Raw genomic sequence first — 22,882 nt, forward strand, 5'->3', positions numbered from 1 at the left:
AGCACTCCCCCACCCTACCCCACCCCCAACCATTGAGATTCAGTCATATCCTTATCCATAACAATCTGAAAACATACAGAGTTATGATCACCATTCCCAAAATGCTCTCATATGGAAACTCTGATGACCTGGCCAGACTCATTTCCAATAAAAGATCTAGTATGGGCCCTTCCCTGGTTGAGCAATCTATATACTGTGTCAAGTAACCCTCCTGGATGCATCTAACAAATTCTGTCCTAACTAAGCTTCTGGCAACAAATATATGGTATATTCAAAAGAGGTAAAGGTTTATTCATAAGACAGCACACTATTTGAATGTTGAGACTTTAAAACTTGCTGAAAATTGAATGTTCCAGACTATCTGTGAAACTGCCACATTGGTTAAAAAGCAAAACACATCATATGACTTTTCTGTTCAATCAGAATTACAATATAAGCAAACACAGTTACAGAGAAAATAGCATTTCCATGCTTAAAGCTATATCACAGACTCAAGCAGTACAGTTTTTTTCTCTCTATTTGGTTCTTATCCATTATGTTAATTTTCTCCACTTTTTTCTGCATTTAACTAATTTTAAGAGAGGTAATTTCCTTTCATATGTGGATAAAATTGTACCAGGGCCTTACATACATTAACAACTTTCAAGAAATGACATAAATCACTTGCCTCATGTGAGACTAGATCAAACTGTCCAAAGAGTTGACCCATAGTAATTGATTTAGGATTTACAATTCGATATACAACTTTTTCCTCTTCATTCAATCCACGTTCATTCATAAGTGTCAGTGTATCTGCCAACACATGCAAAATCTTGGTCTTTCCAGAAAACGGCTCCCCCACAAGCATGAACCTATTTAATTGAAAAAAGAAGTAATTTGACAATTTTTTTCACATAGTAGTATATTATTCATGTACCGGTTTCCATTTTCTAGTGATCTAGTTTACAAATTCAAGTTTTAAAAATTCAAAATCTATAATTACTAATCTCATTGTAGGGCTACTTGTTCTTACCCGGAGATCACTGGAGAAGAATCAAACTGCTATATAAAAATCGGTAGGTTGCGTGAAAATCCAAATAATTGTGTTTACTTTTTGTCAATTAAAGTAATAATCAGCAATAAGATTTAACTGTCTGTCACCATAACCACAGTATACGTCTCAATGAGCACAATGGAACAGAAATGAATTGATTTCATGAACATATTTTTAAATATTTTAAAATAATATGGCAAACGTCACTTAAAGTATGGAGAAAATGATTGATTGGGGATCAGGGTTTCCAATGAAGCAAGAAACAACTTTTGATACGACAGCAAAATGTCTTGGGAAAATTCATTTCTTTGATAATTAAGACCCATGTATTTTCTTAATAATTTTTCAGAATGTAGATATTTCACGACATTTTAAGTTCTTTTGTTTGTATTCTCAATTTTTAAACTGCCCTTATCCTTTAGCTTTTATTAATTTCTTCCTTCTACCTGTCCTTATTAATCTATCAACTGGACGCCCTCTACAATTTACCTCCTTGGCAACTCTGGCTTCCCCCTATCCGAGAGATTCTCTTTGCCCCATCCATCCCTTCCCTACCATCTCTGCAACTTAAAACTAACTTATTTTCTCTCTTTCCCAGTTCTGAGGAATTGTCTTCAACCAAAAATGTTAACATTACTTCTCTTTCTGTAGATGCTGCCTGACCTGATCAGTGTTTCCAGCATTTTCTGTTTATTATTTCAGATTTCTAGCATCTGGAATTTTGATTTTCATTCAACATAATGAGGTAACTTTGCAATGGAGTGAATTAGGCATTAACCATTTTCATTTTTTTTCAAATGTCCTCTTCTAAGACATTGCCCATAAGACAATAAATTGGTGAGTTATTTTTATTGGAAAGCATCCTATGTTAGTGTAAGTTAACTGTCATCAGCAAAGCCATGTAGTAACGACCACCAAACCCACTTGCCTCAGGAGAGCAGTCCATTAAAGGATCACTTTGAATCATTTCTCCCATTTCTAGTTCATCAAGAGCCTAACAATCCTACAGTCTCTATTTCCTTCCTTTTATCCATACTCATGGATCAAGTCCTCACTATGCTACAAAGGTAAATATAAACAACTAATATAGAACAAACACATCAGACAAATGATTCCTTCCCTACCCTGGATCAGTCTTCAGCCTATCATTGCAGGACACACATATCCACAATGCAACTGTTTCCTATTCCCAGATTTCCTGCCTCACCAGATATCATTGCTCATTCAGCCACCATGTTCCAGGGCTCTCTATGAAAATCTCAATTCAATCTTCATGCCTTCAAACTTTCCTTATGACCCCATTCTTTGTTAATACCTTGCTTTTTCAGTCTAAGTATTTTTCTAATCTCTACTTTTTATTTCATCTTCAATGTCAACCTACTTGCATCAATTCAAAATAAATGTAAATTGTAGTTATGTTATAATAGATAAATAGAGATACAAGAGACTGTAGATGCTGGAATCAGGAATGAAAAACAAACTGCTGGAGGAACTCAGCAGGTCAGGCAGCATCTGTGGAGGGAAATGGGCAGTCAACGTTTTATGTTGAGACCTTCATCTGGACTGAAGGATAGAGGGAAGAAAGCTGGTATAAAGAGGTGAGGGGAAAGGTTGGAGAAACCTGGCAAATGATAGGTAGATCTGGGTGAGCAGTGGTGATAGGCAGATGGAGGAGGGAAGAGTGGAAATAGCAACAGAAGCTGGGAGGTGATAGGTGGAGGCAACAAAGGGCTCCATATGATGGAGTCTGATTGGAAAGGAAGGTGGAGCCTGGAACCAAATAAGGGAGGTGGGGTGGGCAGATGGGGACAGGGGGGGGAGGGGACCCGGTGGGAGGAGTGCATGGATGATGGGCAGATGAAGTAGGTGGAGGGGGGGTAAAGAAATAGGGTGATGGGGGGTGGGGGTGGGTGTAGATGGAACTGGGTAGGTCAGGAGGAGAGAGAAAAGGGACAGAGGGGGAGAAAGTTACCTGAATTTGGAAGAATTATAAAAGATAAAGATGGTTTTAAGAACTAAAATAGCTAATTTTAAATTAGATTTTCAAGAGTTACCACAAAATCTTAACATTACAATGACATAGATATACAGCTAGGGACTATTTCAATTGTTTTATACAAACTCACAACACCCTACTATTAGCTCTCACTCACCCATGTCTCACAATCATCATTTCATAGGTCTGGATCATTTTGGCCAGAAAAGGCTTCACTGGTTGTACATCCTGCTTAAGGCAGCATTCAGCCGTACATTCAAGGAAAAGCTAATAGTAAAAAAAAGGAAGTAAATGTTATTCTTTACAGAGGATAAAGAAAAGAAAAGGTGGGTATAACTTTCTAAAAATGTTTGGCAATGTGGAGAACATAATATAAATAATGTTTCTCCACATTCACAGAATTATGGAATTGTTACAACACAGTAGGGAACTATTTGTAGCCCTGAAAATTATTTTCTTTCATGTGCTTATCTAATCTGTTGTTGAAAGTTCTGATTCCCTCTGTTTCACATTTACAGACAGTGAATTTCAGGTCAAACCATTCTCTGTATAAAAAAGTTTTTCCTAGATAACCCCTATATCTTTTGCCCCTCATTTTAAATTTGTGTCCCTGGCCCTTGAATCATCTGCTAATAGAAACAGATTCTCTCTATTGACCCTATCTAAACCCATCATGATAATGTATACTTCTGTTAAATTTCCTTCCTACCTTCTTTGCTCTAAGGAGAACCCTAGCGTCTCCAATCTTACATTTTTGCTGAAATCCCTCAGCCTTGAAACATTGTGATCTGCTGTCACACATCAACTAATTTGCAGGTATGTTATTATAATTATATAATCACTGAAAACAATTCTAACCCGGTAATCAGCTTCAGGAAGTTCGATGCCTGGAAACAGATCACTTGTGATACCACTGAACAACGGAATATCGTGCGATAGGAACTTGGGCTCATTTACATCTTTGATTGATCGCAGTAACTAGAAAATGAATGTTTTTGTTCAAATCATTTAAACAGAACCACAGTAAATTCAAAAATACAAATGAGTACATACCTCCAGGAAAAAAGACCATTTTAAATGCCCCTAAAGTATAAAATCTGATTTTGTAAACTTAAAAGTGTCTCCTTACAGCATTTAATATTTGATAAGAGAGAAATGGCAGTGCATGAATTGATAAACGGAGACTTAAGTTATACAGATCTTGTATTCAGAAAGCACTTGTAATTGACTTTGACTAACAATTCAATGATTGTAATCTTCTAGTAACTTACAAAACTTGACACAAGTGCACACACACTCACAGGTAAATGAACCCAAAAATTCTAACTGACCAAAGATTAGTTAACATCCTCAAGGTGAGTGAAAATATAGATTTAGTTCTCAAAGACTATAATAGAATCTCAAAGACAATCTCAAAAGATAATAATAAAATGAAACAAGTAGGTAGACATTATTTAAACAACTCACCAGAACATCTTCATTCTCTGCAGGGAACTTCAGCTTTAAGTTGCCAGCTGCAATTAAAACAGCTTTCACTGCACGCATGCCATAATCATAGTGGAATTGCGATGAAAGCTGTTCTGAACACAACCTGTACGTCATGACAATTTTCACTGACAATGGCTTGGCATTAAGGAAACCATATGAGTACAGAGAGATTTCAGCTATCAGTGCATAGTTAGGAACCATCATAGCTACTGTCCGGAATAGAACCTGAAGAGCACAGAAATTTCAGATTTAGAAATAATCAGTTCCTATTGAATCTGCTTCTACCACCCTTTCGGACAGTTGATTCAAGATCATTACAGTTTATTTTAGGAGAAGAAATATCTTTAGCAAGTTCCATCCAATGTGAACAGTTAATATATTTTAGTGGTGACCATAAATTCTTTATCAGCCACATGCTTATTGACACAAGATTTGAACTTTCAGGTGATTACTTAGAAACTTATTGCTAGTCTGCAGCTCCAAATCAATTCTGCCAGGGCTTTCTTCTCTAACTCTGAAATTCATTCTTTTGACTTCAAAGGAATGAACTTAAGAGGCAGAGTACAATGTATGGACACTACTGTGAGACATATCTAGCATTATCAACCAAAGTTAAATTTTCAGATAATAGATATTTATTTGAAAAGACAATGTTGTTAACTAGGTGATATAGATATTTAAGTAATTTTATATTCTGTGCAATGGAAGTACATTCAGTTCCTTTTAGATAACTAACATGAAGACCTTGATATTAAATTCATTGAGTGAATCAGACAAGAGAGTGATAAATCTCTGAGTTTCTGAGAAGGATGCCTGCATGACTTTTACAACTGGGACACCCTGGTACAGTGACGCCGGTAGATTTTATTGAAGGAGTTACTTCCCCCACTCTCCCCACAAGGCCTTTTTTGTGAAGGACTATATGGGGTCAGTCCCACTAGGATCACTTTATATAACTCGCATCTCTTTCTCAGCCAATCTCCTCTTTCACATCTTTATAAACAGACAACACACCACTTTCTCTTTCCAAGCATCCTGACCAGACATCAAAGGCCCATTTGGGGTCTGGAGAAGTTATTTGCTAGAGATCTATGCCCTGTGGGGAAGAGAGGAGGTGGAAAATTACAGCCTCTATCAGGAAACAGAGGTGAGATTGGTGTTATGAGAATTGCTACAATAGCAGGAAGACTGGGGCCAAACAGAGTGTTGCACAGGGAATGATGTCATGTATTGTATGTCTGCTTTTGAAATCATGTCAGCTATACAAGGATGTATCACAGCCAGAAGTGCCTGACCAAATTTATACACAGTAATGCAATTCAACCCAGGATTGGACATGATCACATTCATTTTTGGCAATACTGTAAAAACAAAACAGAATTACGCTTCGAGATTTCTGGACATAAATCTGATATTGGATACTTAAACTGGGAAAGATAACAGTGGTGATTTTGGAATCTGAATCTTTAATCTCTTTTTCTGATGCTCCAATTCTTTGACAAACACTTAGCATATTGTCACAAACCAGCAACAAAAGAAACACACTGAGCATGATTCAGTGTTAAAAACTATTTTATTAATCACTACTTATGATAATACGTAAAATAAAAGTAAAAATGTTAGTATGTTAGAATTCAAAAATGTTAAACCTCGAACGTTAACCCCAAAACTAAACTCTTCGTGTGTGTGTGTGACAAAGTCCAAAACTCCCAGTTCCTGAATGGTTCTTAAAGTTCAGTTCCGCAAGCCATAAGGTGAAACATGAGCAAGGGCTTCTTCAACAACCACCGTTGTCTGAAGATAAGATGTAGATGTAGAAAAACTTAGAGAGAGTACATACGAAATCCAAATGTTCCACGATGGAACCCAAACGACACTTCAGTGTTTACTCGGTAGTGACTTCCTCACCCCGAAAAGCATCCGAACCGTGGTCGTCCACATACAAATACCTGTTTCCTTCTACAGGTCAGCAACAAAGTGAACTCCACCGGATTACTTCCAACTTCCATACATGGATTTCAGTGGCAAACACAGTTATTGTTTCTCATCCATCGATAGAGAAAACAAGCAGGCTGGTGTCTCTCTCCCTTCTCTCTCTCTCTTCTTCTTCTTCTGACTTCTTCAACAACGTCATTACGTCCTTTATCTTCTATTGACGTAAGCACGCCCCACACACACATACACACACACTCTCTATCTTAAAGGGACTTTCACTGAGTCCGTAACAATATACCCTAATCAAAAACTGTCTAATTGCTCACTGGGAACAAGTCAGATGTCAATTTTAGGCCCCACTTCATCTTACAGTCATTGAACTTAATGGAGAATAAAATTAGGCAGAATGTGAAATGGATTTCCAACCCAGGCTTTTATCCAGTGAGAACCACTTGTCCCATTAACTTATTTATGTCATAAAACGAGCACATAACATAAGAAACAGAAACAGAAATAGATGTAGGTCATTAAGACTCTCTTGTCTGCTCCATCATTCAATAAGATCATATCCAATCTTTCACCTCAACACCATTTTCCGACACGAACCCCATATGCGTCGATTCCTTTAATATCTAAAAGTCTATCCTTTTCCATCTTGAACATACTAAGTCCTCTCGGGTGGTGAATTCTCAAGATTTACTATGCTCTGGGTGAAAAAGTTTCTTCTTAGCTCTATCCTAAATTGGTGACTGTTTTGAGACAATAAAGGAGGCAGCAAAAATCAGGAAATTAAACTATAGTTCAATTTTACAAGTTTGACAGTTTCTACTTTCAAACAGGCAGTGATTCAGGTTACAGAATGAGCCAAACTGAAATACTCTGAACCCAAAGAGACAATTGAAACAGGTTAGTATCAACTGATAAATCCCAAACTGAAGAGCTATATCCTAGAATTCTTCAGGAGGTAAGTTTAGAGATATTTGCTGCTCTGGTTGTCATCTGTAGATTGGTGAGGTGAGTCGCAGATGTGAACCTACTATTTGAGAAATGAGGGGAAAAGAAATTAGGGAATTATTGGGCTGTTAGCCTAATTAAATTAAATTTTATTTACAGCGTGGTAACAGGCCCTTCCAGCCCAATGAGTCCGCACTGCCCATTTTAAACCCAAATTAACCTACCCGTACACCTTTGGAATGTGGGAGGAAACCGGAGCACCCGGAGGAAACCCACGCAGACATGGGAGAACGTACAAACTCCTTACAGACAGTGACGGGAATCGAATCCCGATCACTAGTGCTGTAATAGCGTCGCGCTAACCACTATGTTACCATGCCGGTGTTGTGGAAAATGCTGGAATTTAAAATAAAAGATATACAGTAATAATAGAACACTTTGAAAAAAATATAGAATTTAACAGAGGGAACATGGACTTATGAAAGGAAAAAATCACATTTGATTAATCTTCTTTGAGGATATGATGAGTAAAATAGATATTGGGAAACCAGTGGATGTGGTGTTTTTAGATTTTCATAAGGTTTTCTAAAGTCTCACAAGATTGGTCAACAAGGTTAGAGCCATGGAATTGCAGGCGAAGACAGCAGTAACATACTGACATAGATCAGGAATTGGAAAGCAAAGGGTGAGAATAAACAGATCCTTCTCAGGTTAGCAGGCTGTGGCTAGTGGGGTACCACAGGGATGCTTGGGCCACAGCTATTCACGATCCATATCAACGATTTGGCTGAGAGGATCAAATGTCATATTTCCAAGTTTGCTAATAATATTAAACTAGGCAAGAGAATGGAAGAGAACAGAAAAAGATTTCGGGGGTTGTGGACAAGCTGAGGTGAGAACAAAGCAGATGCAACATAATATGGAAAAATGTGAGGCCATCCACTTTGGTGAACATAACAGGAAAGCAGAGCACTTTATAAAATGATGAGAGATTGAGTAGTGTTGATGTTCAAAGGGATCTGGATGTGCTTGGACTCGCATTACTTAAAGCCAACATGCAGGCAGCTGGCAATTAAGAGGAAAAATGGTATGTTAGTCTTTAGAAAGATGAGGGTTTGATTACACGAATAAGGAGATAAGTATTTGCATTGAGCCTTGTTAAGAGCACACTGGGAGTACTGTAAACAGTCTTGGTCTCCTTACTCAAGAAAGAATATACTGACAATAAGAGGTTGTTTAAGTACATAAAAGGAAACAGAGGAGAGGTCAAAACAAACATACTTCACAAGGGAAGAGCTCATGTGTTGACAGTAATATACTAGCATGGGTAGAGAATTGGCTAACCGGAAGGAAGCAGTGGGTAGGGATAACAGAGTCACTTTCAGATTGGCAACCTGTAATCTGTTAGGGAGTGCAAAGATCAGTGCCCTGACCACAGTTGTTTACAATATGTATTAATTATTAAGGAAGGAAGCAAAATGCACAGCAAAGAAATTTACAGATGATACAAAAACAGGGGAATGTGGGCAAACTGTGAGGAGGATCCAAAGATGTTTAATGAGTGAGAAGTTAAGTGAGTGGCCAATAAGCTGGCAAATGCAGTATAATGTGAGACAATGTGAAGTATTTAGGAAGCCAAATGGAATGTTGGCTTGTATTCCAAAGAGGCTGGATTTAAAACTAGGTAAGTCATACAACTGTACAAGGCATTAACAAGGCCACATCTAGGGGACCATAAACAGTTTTGGTTCCCTTATTTAAAGAAGGATATATTATCATTGGTGGCAGTTCTGAAAACATTCACTAGGATAATCCTAGGAATGGAGGGTAATGTCTTATAAGGAAAGGCTGAACAGATTGGGATTGTCCTCACTCGAATGAAGAAGAATGAGAAGTGATCTTACTAAAACATAAAGGTTTCTTAGCAGGCTTCACTGGGTAAATTCTGCAAGGGTGTTTCCCCTCGTGAGATGATCTAGAACTAGAGAGCATAATTTCAGAAAAAAGGGGGTACCCATTTAAGACTGAAATGAGTAAGAATTCCTTCTCTGAAGGAATTGCAAATCTTGGGAATATCTTGCCTCAGAAACCCATGGTGGCTGAATCCTTGAATATAATCAATGCTGAGACAAATAAATTTTTAAATCAGTAAGAGATTCAAGGATTATTGGTACAGGATGAAAAAATGGACTCGAGGAAAGTTGGATCATATATGATCTTATTGAATAGCAGATCTGGCTTGAGGTGCCAAATGACCTACTCTTATTCCTATTTCTTATGGTCTTACAGTCTTCTGGACTGCAACAAAGAGTAACTACACCACTATCAGTCTATACTTTGTTTACATTAGGGAGAGGATTGAGATTATTTCATCATGTTTTTTTTAAAATGGACAATTAAATAAGCACAATAGCTCTCAGGTTTCACTCATATTGCAATGATCCCTTACTTCCAGAATGTCACCGAGGGTAATCACATTTTGTTGTGGTTTCAGGAGTTATTCCATGCATAAATGGCTTATAACTCTACTCAGGAACTCAGACTCAGGAACTAAAAATTGCTACAGTTGGATATATAGTTCAACTAGAGGTCTCATCCAGCAATTATCGAAGTGCTCCAAGTACTGTGTGAAAATAAAATAGATTGTACCTTTAGGTTGTCGGGCAATTCTGAGCGGCCTGCATACCCTGGATTCATTGTAATAGCAACGAAGCAATTTGGATTCAGTCGCAGTTCAGTCCCCTCAAAAACAAAGATCTCAAGATTGCTTTGTTTTGCTCTTTGGATGCAAAGAATCTGCTGAGCCACCACAGATAAAACTTCCAACTCAATACGATTAAATTCATCGAAGCATGCCCATGCACCTGAGGAAGCCAACCCCTTGAAAAACTGGAAATAAAACAATGTTTTCAAAAATATTGTATTTTATATAACATTCCACAAATGTTTCCATGGCAAAGAGGTAATAATGAAGAAATCACGGTGCAGCCCATCCTCATTTCTGTGTGAGATACAGTGCTCAAATCACCAGGCGACATCCAGAGTGTTTGGCAATAGAGTGCAGGTGTGTCACATGGTTGTGTAGTCTCTTAAGTAGTGAAGCTGCAATGGAAACAGCACTACGAAAACATGCTTCCCTGTAAAGAGCTAATGGTTTTCCCAAATCAGAAAAATGTGAACCAATTTCAGCAGGCAATGCTCCAAATAAGCATTGTATGACACTCATTTTGTGGCCTACATGGCAAATGTCTTATATGTACAGACATCTGTCAAAATCAGAAGTGCTGCCTTTAACTTAATGGTGATCCTCATAAATTAATCTATGTACATGTGACTAATAGAAACACCTTACCTTATAAAAATACCTTACATTTTCATCCTTTATTCATACAACAATATTGAAATTCATCTGCATAGTGCTTAAAACACAGCACTTTGCAATTCCATTTCTAGCTAAAAGTATATTAATGAAAAATTATGGGCTTTTGCATGAAAAATACCACTCTATATTAAAAGAGAAGAACAGGACAGCCGGTCAAAAATGGGAGAGCTGTCCAGAGTCTAACTGCTCGCATAAATTGCATGCTCACTCTGAAGCAAAAGAGAATAAGTTCAAGCCATTCTTTAAAAGCAATTCAGCATCAGTGGAATAATGTTTGGTTGGATTTGCCATTCTTCAGATTAAGATGCTAAAATGACAATATGTCCTTTGAGGAGGAAATTTGAAATTTCAGGATTCTATTCATACAAGAGCAGCGTGAAAGCCAATATACTCTTCTCGACCAAATCATCAAAAACCATTCACTTATTGTTATTTATGGGACCTTCCTTAGTACAAAGTAGGTGCACTGTTTAGTTTCATAGCAACAGCAACTACACTTCAAGGTAACTGAACATGAAGTGCTTTGAAATATTTCAAAGGTGAAACATAAAAGCAAATCTTCCTTTCTTATACAAAAGCTTTTAACATCCTAGCCACAATCCCATAATCTAAAATGTATACTATTATGTCATTCAATTGCATCATGAATAGATTTTGAAATACAAGTTACTTTGCCCATAGCAATGTAGTCCAGCCCATCGGAGCAGTTGAAAACAACACATTGTACAGCAACTGCTTTTGCCAAGTCTTTAACTGATTCAGTCTTGCCAGTCCCCGCAGGGCCTTCAGGTGCTCCTCCCAAGTCCAAATAAAACGCTCCAATCTATCAGAAAGAAAATGATCTGGTCAAAGATTTCTCCACAACAAGCATGGATGTGTTACATATGCTTTAAATTCACAAAAGTTATGTTTGCTGCTAACTAAATATTTAAACTTCATTTTATGGGACAATTGAAGGATACACAGCAGTCACATTCTTCCTTTATCATAGGCAATCACCATTTAGGATGCATTACCACCATATGGCTGTCCACCCTAGGAAAGGGGGATTCCTCAGCTCCTTCCTTATCCATGATTCGACTTTATTTCCCTTATTGATTTGTAGTTCTAAATGATTTATCTCAGGACACTGGAGCACAGGTTGAAGTCTCCTCTTCTGCTCCAGTTAACTGTTGGCCCAGCACACCTGCACTGTACTGGAGTCCAACCAAACAGCACAAACTTCCCAACTCTAAGGCCTTGGAAATCTGCCACTGAACCTTTGCCAAAGTTAGCAAGTGTGAGTGCAGTGGCCCCGTTGAAATGAATGGGACAAAACAGCTACCAGATAAATGGGAATATATGTTTCTTATTTGGTTTAATTGAGTTAGTTTAAATATATTTAATTATTTGTTGTGTCTGTGTTTTTTTTAATGTTATTTTTATTATTTTAATACCTCTCAGATATTGTTAAAAGTCATGGAATGTTATTCAATTTAAATACATCTGGTGAAATTGAGACCTTTTTGTTTGGAGTGCAGCCAAGACTGAAGACTTGTGCTGAGTTATGATGTGTTTGGCCTTACTGATAAACTGGGAGAGAGCCAGAACTCAGTAGAAGAAACTGTATAGTCAAGGTCACCCAACTTCTGTCCTCAGGCAGCTCAGCAGTAGATTCAGGCCATTGATTTATCTGTCACACTGCCCTCTACTGATACACTAACTGAGCTAAAGGAATACAATTTCAGAGTGGATTGTCTGTCTCAGCTTGACCCCACAACGTAGCATTATTTATCTTGTGGGGCAGACAGATTGGTAAGGTATATTAGACATACACCAAGAAAAAAGCTCTTCTGATTTAGGTGGAACTCTACCATTTTCTGGTGGTTCTATCAGGCTACACTGAAGCTACAAAAGGGGACCTGGAAAAAGCTCCAAGAAATCTTAACATCTGCATCATATACTTACATTTTTGAAAAATGGACTAAATTTAGAGAAACTACAAATTTACAGTCCATGTTTATGACCTTACCAAAGTACGATAGCATCGATCGGTCAGTGGGGTAATCACCAGCCTTGGTGAGTTACCCAGGTATTCATAGGCATATTTGACATTGCAGTTGATGATGTGAACTCGGACATTCTCATTTACCCAGTAATATCGAAGTTGAGCAAGCCAGTGGAAGTCAGTCTGATGTGAGACCTCTGTTGCAAAGAATTGTTAAAATTAGTTCAACAAAAAAAACACATAATCATTCTGAACTTAGTGTTCTCATGTTTATTTGCAAATTTTAGGACAATCTGCTGAATACCTTTTTCAATTAAGTCTTCAACAACATCTCTGGCATGTACGTCAATGGTTACTAATGCACCAAGTGTTATACGAGTCTGTTTGGAAAGTTTCCCTCTCACCAGCTCCACAATGTCATTCAGCTGTTGCTGAAGTTTGGCAATGTATGTTTTAAGACCCTAAGGAAAAATAAAATATCTTGATGATTAATATTTATAAAGCTACTGATGTAATTTGTTTGTTGAACATTGCCTAGGTATATATCAAAGAAGTTACATTTTCAAGCTTTGGTCTGGTGCCATACCTCTAAGTTACTAATGCTGAAAAAAGTATTAATAAACTAACATCAGAATTTCATTCCTGATTGGTAGCAGTAACATGCTACAAACCAGTATCATCACATTGTAGTCTGCCTCTGAAATATATTTCACTCATTCAGTGAGCAAGGAAAAACACTTTCCTTCAAGTGTCTGTGGAAGCTCTGTGGAATGGTGAAAAGTCACATTGACTAAATGAGGAAAAGGGGAAAGGTGCAAAGCAAAAAAGATGGTAATGGTGCAAGAAACAAATGAGGAGTTCAAAAGAATTACACAAGAATTATTACCAGCAACTGCTGTTGGAGAAAATAGGAGTAGTGACTATTAAGGTGTTGAAGCACAAAGGTTGTATTGTTTCACTCATTCATTCATGGAATGAGGTCATCTCTTGCCAGAGCAGTTTATTGCTCATCCCTAATTGCTCTCATCAAAGTGGTGGTCAACTTGAACACCTGCAGTCCATGTGGTGAAGGTTTTAAAACAGTACTATTTTTAATAGAACTGATTGGTATGCTAGCCCATTTCATCAAGAATTTAATAGTGAGCCAAACTGCTGTTGATATGGCATTATATTTTGGCTAAACTAGGTAAGGACAGCCAATTTTCATCCATAAAAACATAGGGTGAACTAAATGGGTCTTTACAACAGTCTGGTAAATAGATGGTTGCCATTGCTAGTGCTAGTTTTACATTCCAAATTTAATTAACTTAATTTAAATTCTCTATCTGCCATGGGAAATTTGAACACTTGTTGGTCCAGGCCTTTGGATTCTGCAGAGCTTCTCTGCAACAGTGTTCGAAGTTAAGCTTACAGTGGCAGTCAGAAGGAGAACCAAGGTGGCAAGTCACGCAGATTAGGTTTATGAACCGAATGGAAGTATTCAACAAAGCAATCACCCAACCTGCATTTGGTCTCCCCAGAGTAGAGGAAACTGCATAATGAGCAGTCAAAACAGCAATCTAAATTGCAAGAAATAATTAAATCATTATAACAAGGAGAAAGGTTAAGCCATAGAAGTTGCATTCCTATGCTTTTATGTATAGCTCCTTTAATGTGGCAAAAGGCTCTCTTCAAGGATGCTTATAAACAAACCATGACATTGAATCACTAGGAAATGTTGGTACAGATTATGTAAAGTTTAGCCAAAGAGGTAGATTTTATGGGGTGACTTATAGTAAGAACAGAGGTGGAGAGGGAAGGAATTCCAGAGCTCTGACCCTTGACAGATGAAGGCACAGATGAAGTATAGCAACTAAGTTCAGTGATAATCAAGATGCCAGAATTTTAAAGCACAAAGTCTTGGAGAGTTGTTCCCCTTCCACTGACACCAGACCTACAAGTGTTGTGGGTAAGGGAAAAGTGAACCTAGGTCTTGCAGAAGGACAAGTCTGTTGGTAAGTTGAAAGGGAAGAGGAATGAAGCTGGGACCATTTCATCAATATTCGCTGGTAAGCAATTACAACTATTAACCATGCACATCTCAGCCCAATTTCTTGGCAACTGTCATAACAGCTGATCATTATGTCAATCTGTCATTGCCCTGAACATCCTGCATTAAAGTATGTGAAATAGTGAAACACCAGTTTTAAAAGACTTTACCTGTGATCCAATTTGAATTGCACTCTCAACCTCTGCCGTCCAGAATATCTGGGATACGCAAATTACAACCTGACCAGGCCAAGTTATTACCCATTCAGTCCTTTTGCTCTCTGGGTAGTCCTACAGAAACACGAGCAACAGTTATTACTAGGGAAAATGACACACTATTCACAACTTTAAAATGTTGTTTTGTAAATGATTAGGAATACATTATTCACACGTGACATTTCAATAAAAGTGTTCCATGGGAAATGATGCCTGGGGTATTGAAGCAGAAAATTAAGTTTCATACAGATCTTGAATCTAATGTACTCAGTTAAATGGAATAGTTAGAAGCAGAAATAAAAAAAAAGTTTCAATCTCAGTGACACACCGCAAAACTATAATGTGTTAGAACATTATACTGGCCAATATGTGCAGAGGGGTGTAAAATGTGTTGATCTTTTAAGATGATACCAACAAGAAAATGCAAAAATGTTCCATTCAACACACTGACAGCATTCACAATCATACTAGCACAAAATTTTGTCAAGGAAAAGAATAAAATTACACTTTTACCATTAATTTCCAAACACCACATTTCTCCACAGCTATTTAAACAAAATAAAATACTCAAGTCTTTGAAGATAGTTTTGCAGGAAAAATTCAAAGAATTCATTACAATGGCAATAAATGATCTTTCTGCTACCAGATATTCTGGATCTAGATCCTACCATTTCTGCGTGTTGATTTTATAATTTTCTTAAACAATTTTCTCCCTCCACTCATGTCATTGACCTCCTCTGATATTAGAGATTCTTTACTAATCAATGGTGACCCCTTGGACATTGACAGTGGGGCACTTGGTGTATTGTTAGATGCTCTTTGGTAAGATATAGTCATTGCCTGGTGCTTGTGTGATGTGTAGATTACTTTCCTCATATCAGCCCATGTCCAGATCTATCTGGATGCACCTAACATTGTTTCATTTTCTGGGGAATTGTTAATGAGGTTGAATATTATGTGTTCAGTCATGACCATATGCAGCTTCGACTTAATGATGGAAGGAAAGTAATCAAATCAGCTAAGGATAATTGAGCATCAGACAAGGCTCTAAGGAACTCCTCCATACACATGTGTGCTAAGTTTGACTCCAAACAATAGAATGTCTTCTTCCTGATTCCTATTGACTTCAATTTTGCCAGGGTTTCTTGATACAATGCTTGGTGATAAATAATTAAGTTCCCAACCCAGAGTACAGTTGGTGAGCTTGCTTTTCTTAATTCTTCTTGTGTTGTTCAACAAAGAGGAGGACATAAACAAGAAAGTAGGAGCAGGAATAGGCCACCTGGCCCCTCAAGCTTGCCCTGCCACTCAATACGATCATAGCTGACCTGTTCCAGACATTAATGCCTCTTTCACATTGTCCACTCTATTTCTTCTTTAAATACTTCCAAGTGTCCAGTGTTATAGCCTCTACAACCCTCTAGTGTACGGAATTCAAGAGGAGAAATTCTTACACAACTCAATTTTAAATGACTGCCCCCATGTCATGTAATTCATTCAAGAGCCTCCCACAAGTGGAAATTATTTCATTAGCCAAGGAAGGAAGGTGGTCTGAAATGATGAGACATCATTTTATCTGTGGTCATCGTTGAGGACTCCTAGAGCCACTCTCTCCTTCCTATATATTACTATTTAGCCACCTTGCATGGTTATTTCCACTGGTGGGACAAGATACCTCCAGCAATTGTGATGGTCTGAATTTTCAGTTGCAAGTTGTGATATTGTGAGTACAATTATGTCAGGTTCATGCTTGACTAATCTATGGAACATCTTTCCTAACTTATACATTGGTCTTCAGATGATCGAGACTTGGCTAGGAGCAACTTTGCTGTAGCCAAACGCCATATCAAGATCAATATCAGACACTCAGTCCAGTTTCAGTTAATTGTGTTTCAACATGGCATTTTGTGATATAATTGAATGGCTTGCTAAACCATTTCAAAGGGCAGTTGAAAGTCATAAGGCAATGGGAATTGAGTTATATAATGGGCAGACCAGGTAAGGGTAACAGAATTCCTTTCCTGAAGGAATTTTAAAAATATAAATGTGTGCATAAATTCATCAGACTACCCTTACCTTGTAAAAACTAGATGAGAGTTTTTGAAAAGAGACAAGCAGAAATCAAAACAAAAGCAAATTATGAAGCTATCACCTTAGAAATAATCTTTGGTAAAAATTAATTAATTGACAATTTTATACTTGCTAAATATTCTAATTCTATTTCCAAAACTCAGCACTATAAGAGGAAAAATGAGATATACCTGTCGTGATCGGTCAATGACGTCAAGTATACTTCTTAGCATGACATCTTCCACTTGAACCAGCCATTTTTCAACAGCACCTCGAGCTTCAGAAGTTGAAATCCTTTCAATAAGTTCAACCCTTTCACCTTCACTACTGAACATAGCATTGATGTCTAGGTTACGAAGAAACTCCAGTCTGTTAATACCCTCAAAACACTTCTTGAGATGAGGTTGAACTCTCAATGGATCTTTGGTTTCTGAAAGGATTTCCAGCATCTCATCATTAGAGAGAAAGAAAAACCTAGAAGCATTAAGCATAATAAATTAGGATATTACAACCTCAACAAACATTTGCTTTCATATTTTACTTCTATATACAAGAAAAATCCCAAGGCACTTTACATACAGAGAAAGTGACACCAAGCTGCAAAAAAAAAGGAATAACGAGGAAGTGTTCATGGACTATTTGTTCCTAAATTGCTGAGTGAGAGTCTTCAGGCTCTTGTACCTCCTCCCTGATGGTAGTAAGCTCAGCATTAGCGGACAAATATATAGGATATGACTTTGCAAAGTGATCTCAGGGACCATCACATTTATACAGTCTCTTTTAACCTGGCATCAGTAGCAAGGGAGTGGCATTTATAAAAGACATTTAAAACAATGTCTTTAACCTTCCTGATGTAAAGTTTGAAGATTAATAGTCATCCATGATGTGAATCAGACAGGCAATCTGATAACATGAGTTATTTGAGAGAGGTGTCCTCAGCCTGCTCCACTGCCAGGGTGAGGTTCAACACAATATGAAGGGGAACAACACCTCATATTCTAAAGGTATGAACAGTGAATTTACCAATTTCAGGTTACCATTATCTCCTATTCTACCTCCCCCCCCCCCACCCTTCCAATTCACCTCTAGATTTCCCATTTTTGTCCACTTTCCCATAGCCTTCATCATCCATTTTCATCCCCGTCCCCTCCTGGTTCCATCCACCTACTATGCACACCATCTCACCCCTGTCTCTTCTGGTTCCATCTGCCCTTCACCTCTCCCCTAATTGTCACCTTCCTTACTTATCACATTCTTGCATTGGGAGCCCTTTGTGCTCCCGCTGATCACCCTCCGAGCTGCCTCCATCTTCATCTCCCCTCCCCCCACCTGGTTCCATCCGCCTTTTTTTTGGTCTGCTTTCACCCATCATCCACCTGCCTCTGTCTCCCAACTCCACCCCTCCCCTTCCCCCACCTGACTCCATCTGTCCACCATCCTTCACTCTTCCTCGTTCCACCAATCATTTACTGCCCACTGTCTCATCTCTCTTGCTCTTCTAAATACTGACTCTCTTCCCACTCCACTCTCAGTCCTGATGCAGGGTCTTGACCTGAAACATTGACGATTACTTTCCCTGCATAAATGCTGTTCAACCTACCAAGTCCCTCCAGCAGATTGTTTGTTACTGAAGGAGCACAAGATACAAAAACAGCGTAGAGAAGTTATTTACCACAAATATATTTAGGCCACAAAAGTTTTAAATCCTCATCACATCTATTCAATTGTTTTCATCTTCTTGTTTGCCAATGGAAGAAAAAGTCTTTTTCTCAAGATTTAGCTGTGCCTCAGTGATAATAATTATTTCAAAATGAGCTGAGATAAAGGCAATCTTTTAACATAACTTATATGGGAATTGTACGGATGTTCTGTGCAGCACTGCAGTGGGTAAGATTCCACACTGGCAGGGTTAATGTAAGGCTACATACACTTCCTATTAATTGACTAATTGAATAAAGCTGCCTTGAGTTTCCCAAATGCATAATAGTCGAGTGGATGTGGAGAGAGACCCATCCATTCCAACATTCCAAGAGTATGTTTAGGTTTGAAAATAGGAATCCAGCTGGACATTCAGACCATGGAATCACTTTGGGTTACAGAATATCCTTGAGTTCATTTATCTTAATTTTATTACCATGTGCATTTAGTTAATGGCACTTTGCACAATTAGGAAACCCACAATCCTGGCTTATTCTATACGCTCACTCTTCTGCACAGAAGAGTAAGATATATTCAGATGGATTCCTTCTGCAACAGTGCAGGCCAAAGGGGAGAAAATTGTACTTCTCTCCATGCTCTCCATGGAGCAAAACAACATCAAGTTGAATGCCACATGATGCATCTTTAATAGTCATTGGGGTCTCACTGCAGGTACTGTAAAACTTCCCAGCGATTCCTCTAATTTGATACTAGGTGGATTGCTGAAGGTAACTGGACATTTTTATTTACTTAGGAGTCCCCACTGACTGGAAAATCTGCTTCATGGTTTAAAGAATTAGTCTAGGTTCTAATATCTTAGAATAAAATGCAAATGCTGGAATGAAGTACATGATCTACATACTCTATAAATATCAACTTTCACCTTGGGACTAAATATTAATTCTGGATTCATTCCTATTGACTCCTTTTCATTCTCAGTTTCTTCCTAATTTAGTCTTAACAGGCCTAAATAGCTTGATTTTCTGTGTCTTTCTGCATGCATGATTTGTCTGCCACTCTGAATCCATGCCCCATTCTTATTTTTTATTATGTTTTAGCTCTTCTTATGTCTTTTTTCTGTACTTCTCCAAGACTCCTCTACGTTGCCATCATGTCTCCTTTCACATCTCCCTCAGCCATGCCAAATCCTTTCTCCAAAGTTTCAGCGATTTTTAAACCTCTTGCCCTCCCATCACTTCACCCTTAACTCCCCCTTCGGAAAACTTACAGCTTCTTGTTGTGCAAAACCAAAATACTGCAAATGATGTAAATCTGAAACAAAAATGCTGAAGTTTAATGTGAAGAAATGTGAACTGATGTATTTTCATAAGAAGATTAAAGACAGGTAATACAAAATAAAGGATATTATTCGAAAAGGTGTGCCTGAGCAGAGGGACTTGGGGAATCGGTGCACAATTCATTGACAATGGCAGGGCAGGTAGAAAAGTGGACAATAATCCATACACAATTCTGGGCTTTCGCTTTAGCATAGTATACGTAAGTAGGGAAGTTATGCTGAACACTTATCCAACCTCAAGTGGAGTACTATATTCAATTCTGGTTACCTTCTCATAGAAAGGATGTGAAGGCATTTGTGAGGGTCCCCAAAAGATTTACAAGAATGGTTCTTAGGTTGAGGGGCTACACTTACAAGAATAGATTAGAGAAGCCGGGACTGTTTTCTTCAGAGAAGGCTAAGGGGAAATCAGAAAGAGTGGATACTAGGAGGCTGTTCCTGTGGATGGAGGGTTGAGGACTAGAGGTCACAGATGACAATAAAAATCAAGAGAATTAACAATGATGACTGGAGGAAAAATAAACTTAATGCAGCTTGTAGTTGGAATGTGGTGGAGGCATGTTCCATTGTAGCCTTTCTTCACAAGGGAATTGGATAAATATATGGTGGGGAAACTTTGAAAGGTAAGTGAGAAGGGGCTGGGAAATAAAGAATGGCTCTGCTAGAGAGCTGGTGTTGTTATGATGGGCCAAGTGGTCTCCTTCTGTTCTGTAACCATTCTATGATTCTGTGAAAACACTTTCCTTACTGCCTTTCTCAAGATCTTCCAACAATCAATTGAGGTATGTCACTGCTTCCTAATCAACAGTTACATCAATCGTCCACCTTATTCTTTTGCCAAAATCCCCTGCATGATGCACTGGGCTTTCCTGCTTCCTGCACATCCCACTTGGCCCTTTCAATAATGAACCCATAGACACTCTGTGTGTATTAATTTTCATTGTTCATCTCCTCAACTACCTCCAGAACATCCATTCAGCATTGTGAACATAACCTTTGCTATCCATTGTGAATCCCTGCACCAACATCAAGACAGAAACCTGGCTGAGCAGTGATGACACCTCCCTTTAAATGAAACCTTCCTGAATGGTTAAACCTTCCACTTTCCTTGTCCAAACTGATGTGAGTGTGAATCTTATCATAAAATCCATTGGCATATTCTTTTCCTTTGAGAATCACAACCTTTCCTGTCTCTTTTGCTTCTGATTTAAAGTCCTCATTCTCTTTTGCCCACCCAACTACAAATTTCTCATCAAGATGCCTTCCATGTTTTACTTTCTCAATCTCTGCACTGAGCAACTTTCAATCATCTCATCATACTCTCACAATAAGTTCATCATATCTTCACCTTCCTTTAATCTCTCCCTCCATACAAGCCCCCCCTTCATGTTCATAGTTATCCCTCACATTGTCATCTCACCACTCTCATCATGTCAACTATTGATAAAGCCTTGTTCCACTTATCACCCACATCCTCCTCCCCCTCCCAACCATACCATGAAAAATAATTCCTAGAAACTCACTTACAACTGCACTTGCAAAATTTCCATCTATCTTGCTTCTGGTTCATCCTCCACCATTACATTTTTGAAGCTACCAATCTCACGAATTATACTGTCAACTCCATCTTTTCCAGCATTTTGATTCTACTTTAGATTTCCAGCATCTGCAGTTTTATGAATTTTATTCCTCTGTCAATCTGCCCAGTTCTCTGGTGCACACTGTATCTCTGGTCCAAGGAACTGCAGTCCTGAACATTTATGGCAGATAATTGTTTTAAGCCATTCTTTGCCAGGTCTAGTTGGACCAGATAAAGCACAACTACATCCTGCTCTCCTCTAATAAAATTGCTTACTATTTTGGAATTCTATTAAAATGGAAAGTTAATGTTTGGCTCTTTTCCTCTCCTGCAAATCATCTTCTAAAACTCTTACATATGCCACTATCACCCTCTCAAGGCAAGTGTGAAAAGTTTGTAGACTTGCTTAGCATAAAGATTGAGACAATCCATTCAGCTGCTTCTCTTGGTTCTGCCCCTTCCATTGCCATGTGCCCCAATTCAGATTTTCCACCTTTCTCTATTTGCTATCTTATTAATTTTTATACTACCCCAAGGCTTAATATTCATAAGACCAAGGTTCTGTTTGTTCAACTTTATTCCCACAAAGGTGTCCATTCGGCTTTCCTTCCTAACCACGTTAAATGACATTAATAGTTTCCTCTGCCTAGGTACTCCTCAGTTACATTGGTGTTGTCATTAGGCATCTACTCTATAATCCTACACTTCACCCTGCATAAAGGACAGCACTGTTGTTCGGCTAGTACAGCTGCTGCCTCATAGTTCCAGCAACCTAGGTTCAATCCTGACCTCTGGTGGTGTCTATGTGGAGTTTGCACATTCCCCCTATGACTGCATTGGTTTCCTCTGGGTGTTCCCAGTTTCCACCCACATGCCAAAGACATGCTAGTTGGTAGGTTACTTGGCTACTGTAAATTGCCCCTGAAGTATAGGTGAGTGGTAGAATCTGGGGAGGGTTGGTAGGAATGTGGGAAGAATAGCTTACAGGAAAAATTAATTGGGGAATAGGATTGCTCTGTAAACTGGCATTGACTTGATAAGCCAAAATGACCTCCTACATCATAAGGAAATGTGGAAAGAAGTTGTTCTTACAGCTTCTACCCCATCTCTAACCTTTGATGCCTCTGGACTTTATTATTCTGCTGTGCTTCTGTTCAATCTCCCATCTTCCACCCTCCATAAATTTGAAGTTATCGAAAACCCTTCCACCAGCGTCTTA

The 22,882-nt window shown here is 38.3% G+C and overlaps 1 protein-coding gene across 1 annotated transcript in view; it reads right to left on the reverse strand.

Annotated features, from left to right (window-relative positions):
* The window catches only part of LOC127571333 (dynein axonemal heavy chain 12-like), a 144,971-nt gene that overhangs the window by 78,483 nt on the left and 43,606 nt on the right, over window positions 1-22,882 (reverse strand). The window contains 10 exon segments of the mRNA XM_052017623.1: window positions 668-851; window positions 3,187-3,296; window positions 3,888-4,007; window positions 4,497-4,742; window positions 10,056-10,295; window positions 11,459-11,611; window positions 12,800-12,972; window positions 13,080-13,236; window positions 14,975-15,094; window positions 17,281-17,563. Coding sequence (XP_051873583.1) covers window positions 668-851; window positions 3,187-3,296; window positions 3,888-4,007; window positions 4,497-4,742; window positions 10,056-10,295; window positions 11,459-11,611; window positions 12,800-12,972; window positions 13,080-13,236; window positions 14,975-15,094; window positions 17,281-17,563 — 1,786 coding nt within the window.

The sequence above is a fragment of the Pristis pectinata genome, chromosome 6 (assembly GCF_009764475.1).
Source record: "Pristis pectinata isolate sPriPec2 chromosome 6, sPriPec2.1.pri, whole genome shotgun sequence".
NCBI lineage: Eukaryota > Metazoa > Chordata > Chondrichthyes > Rhinopristiformes > Pristidae > Pristis > Pristis pectinata.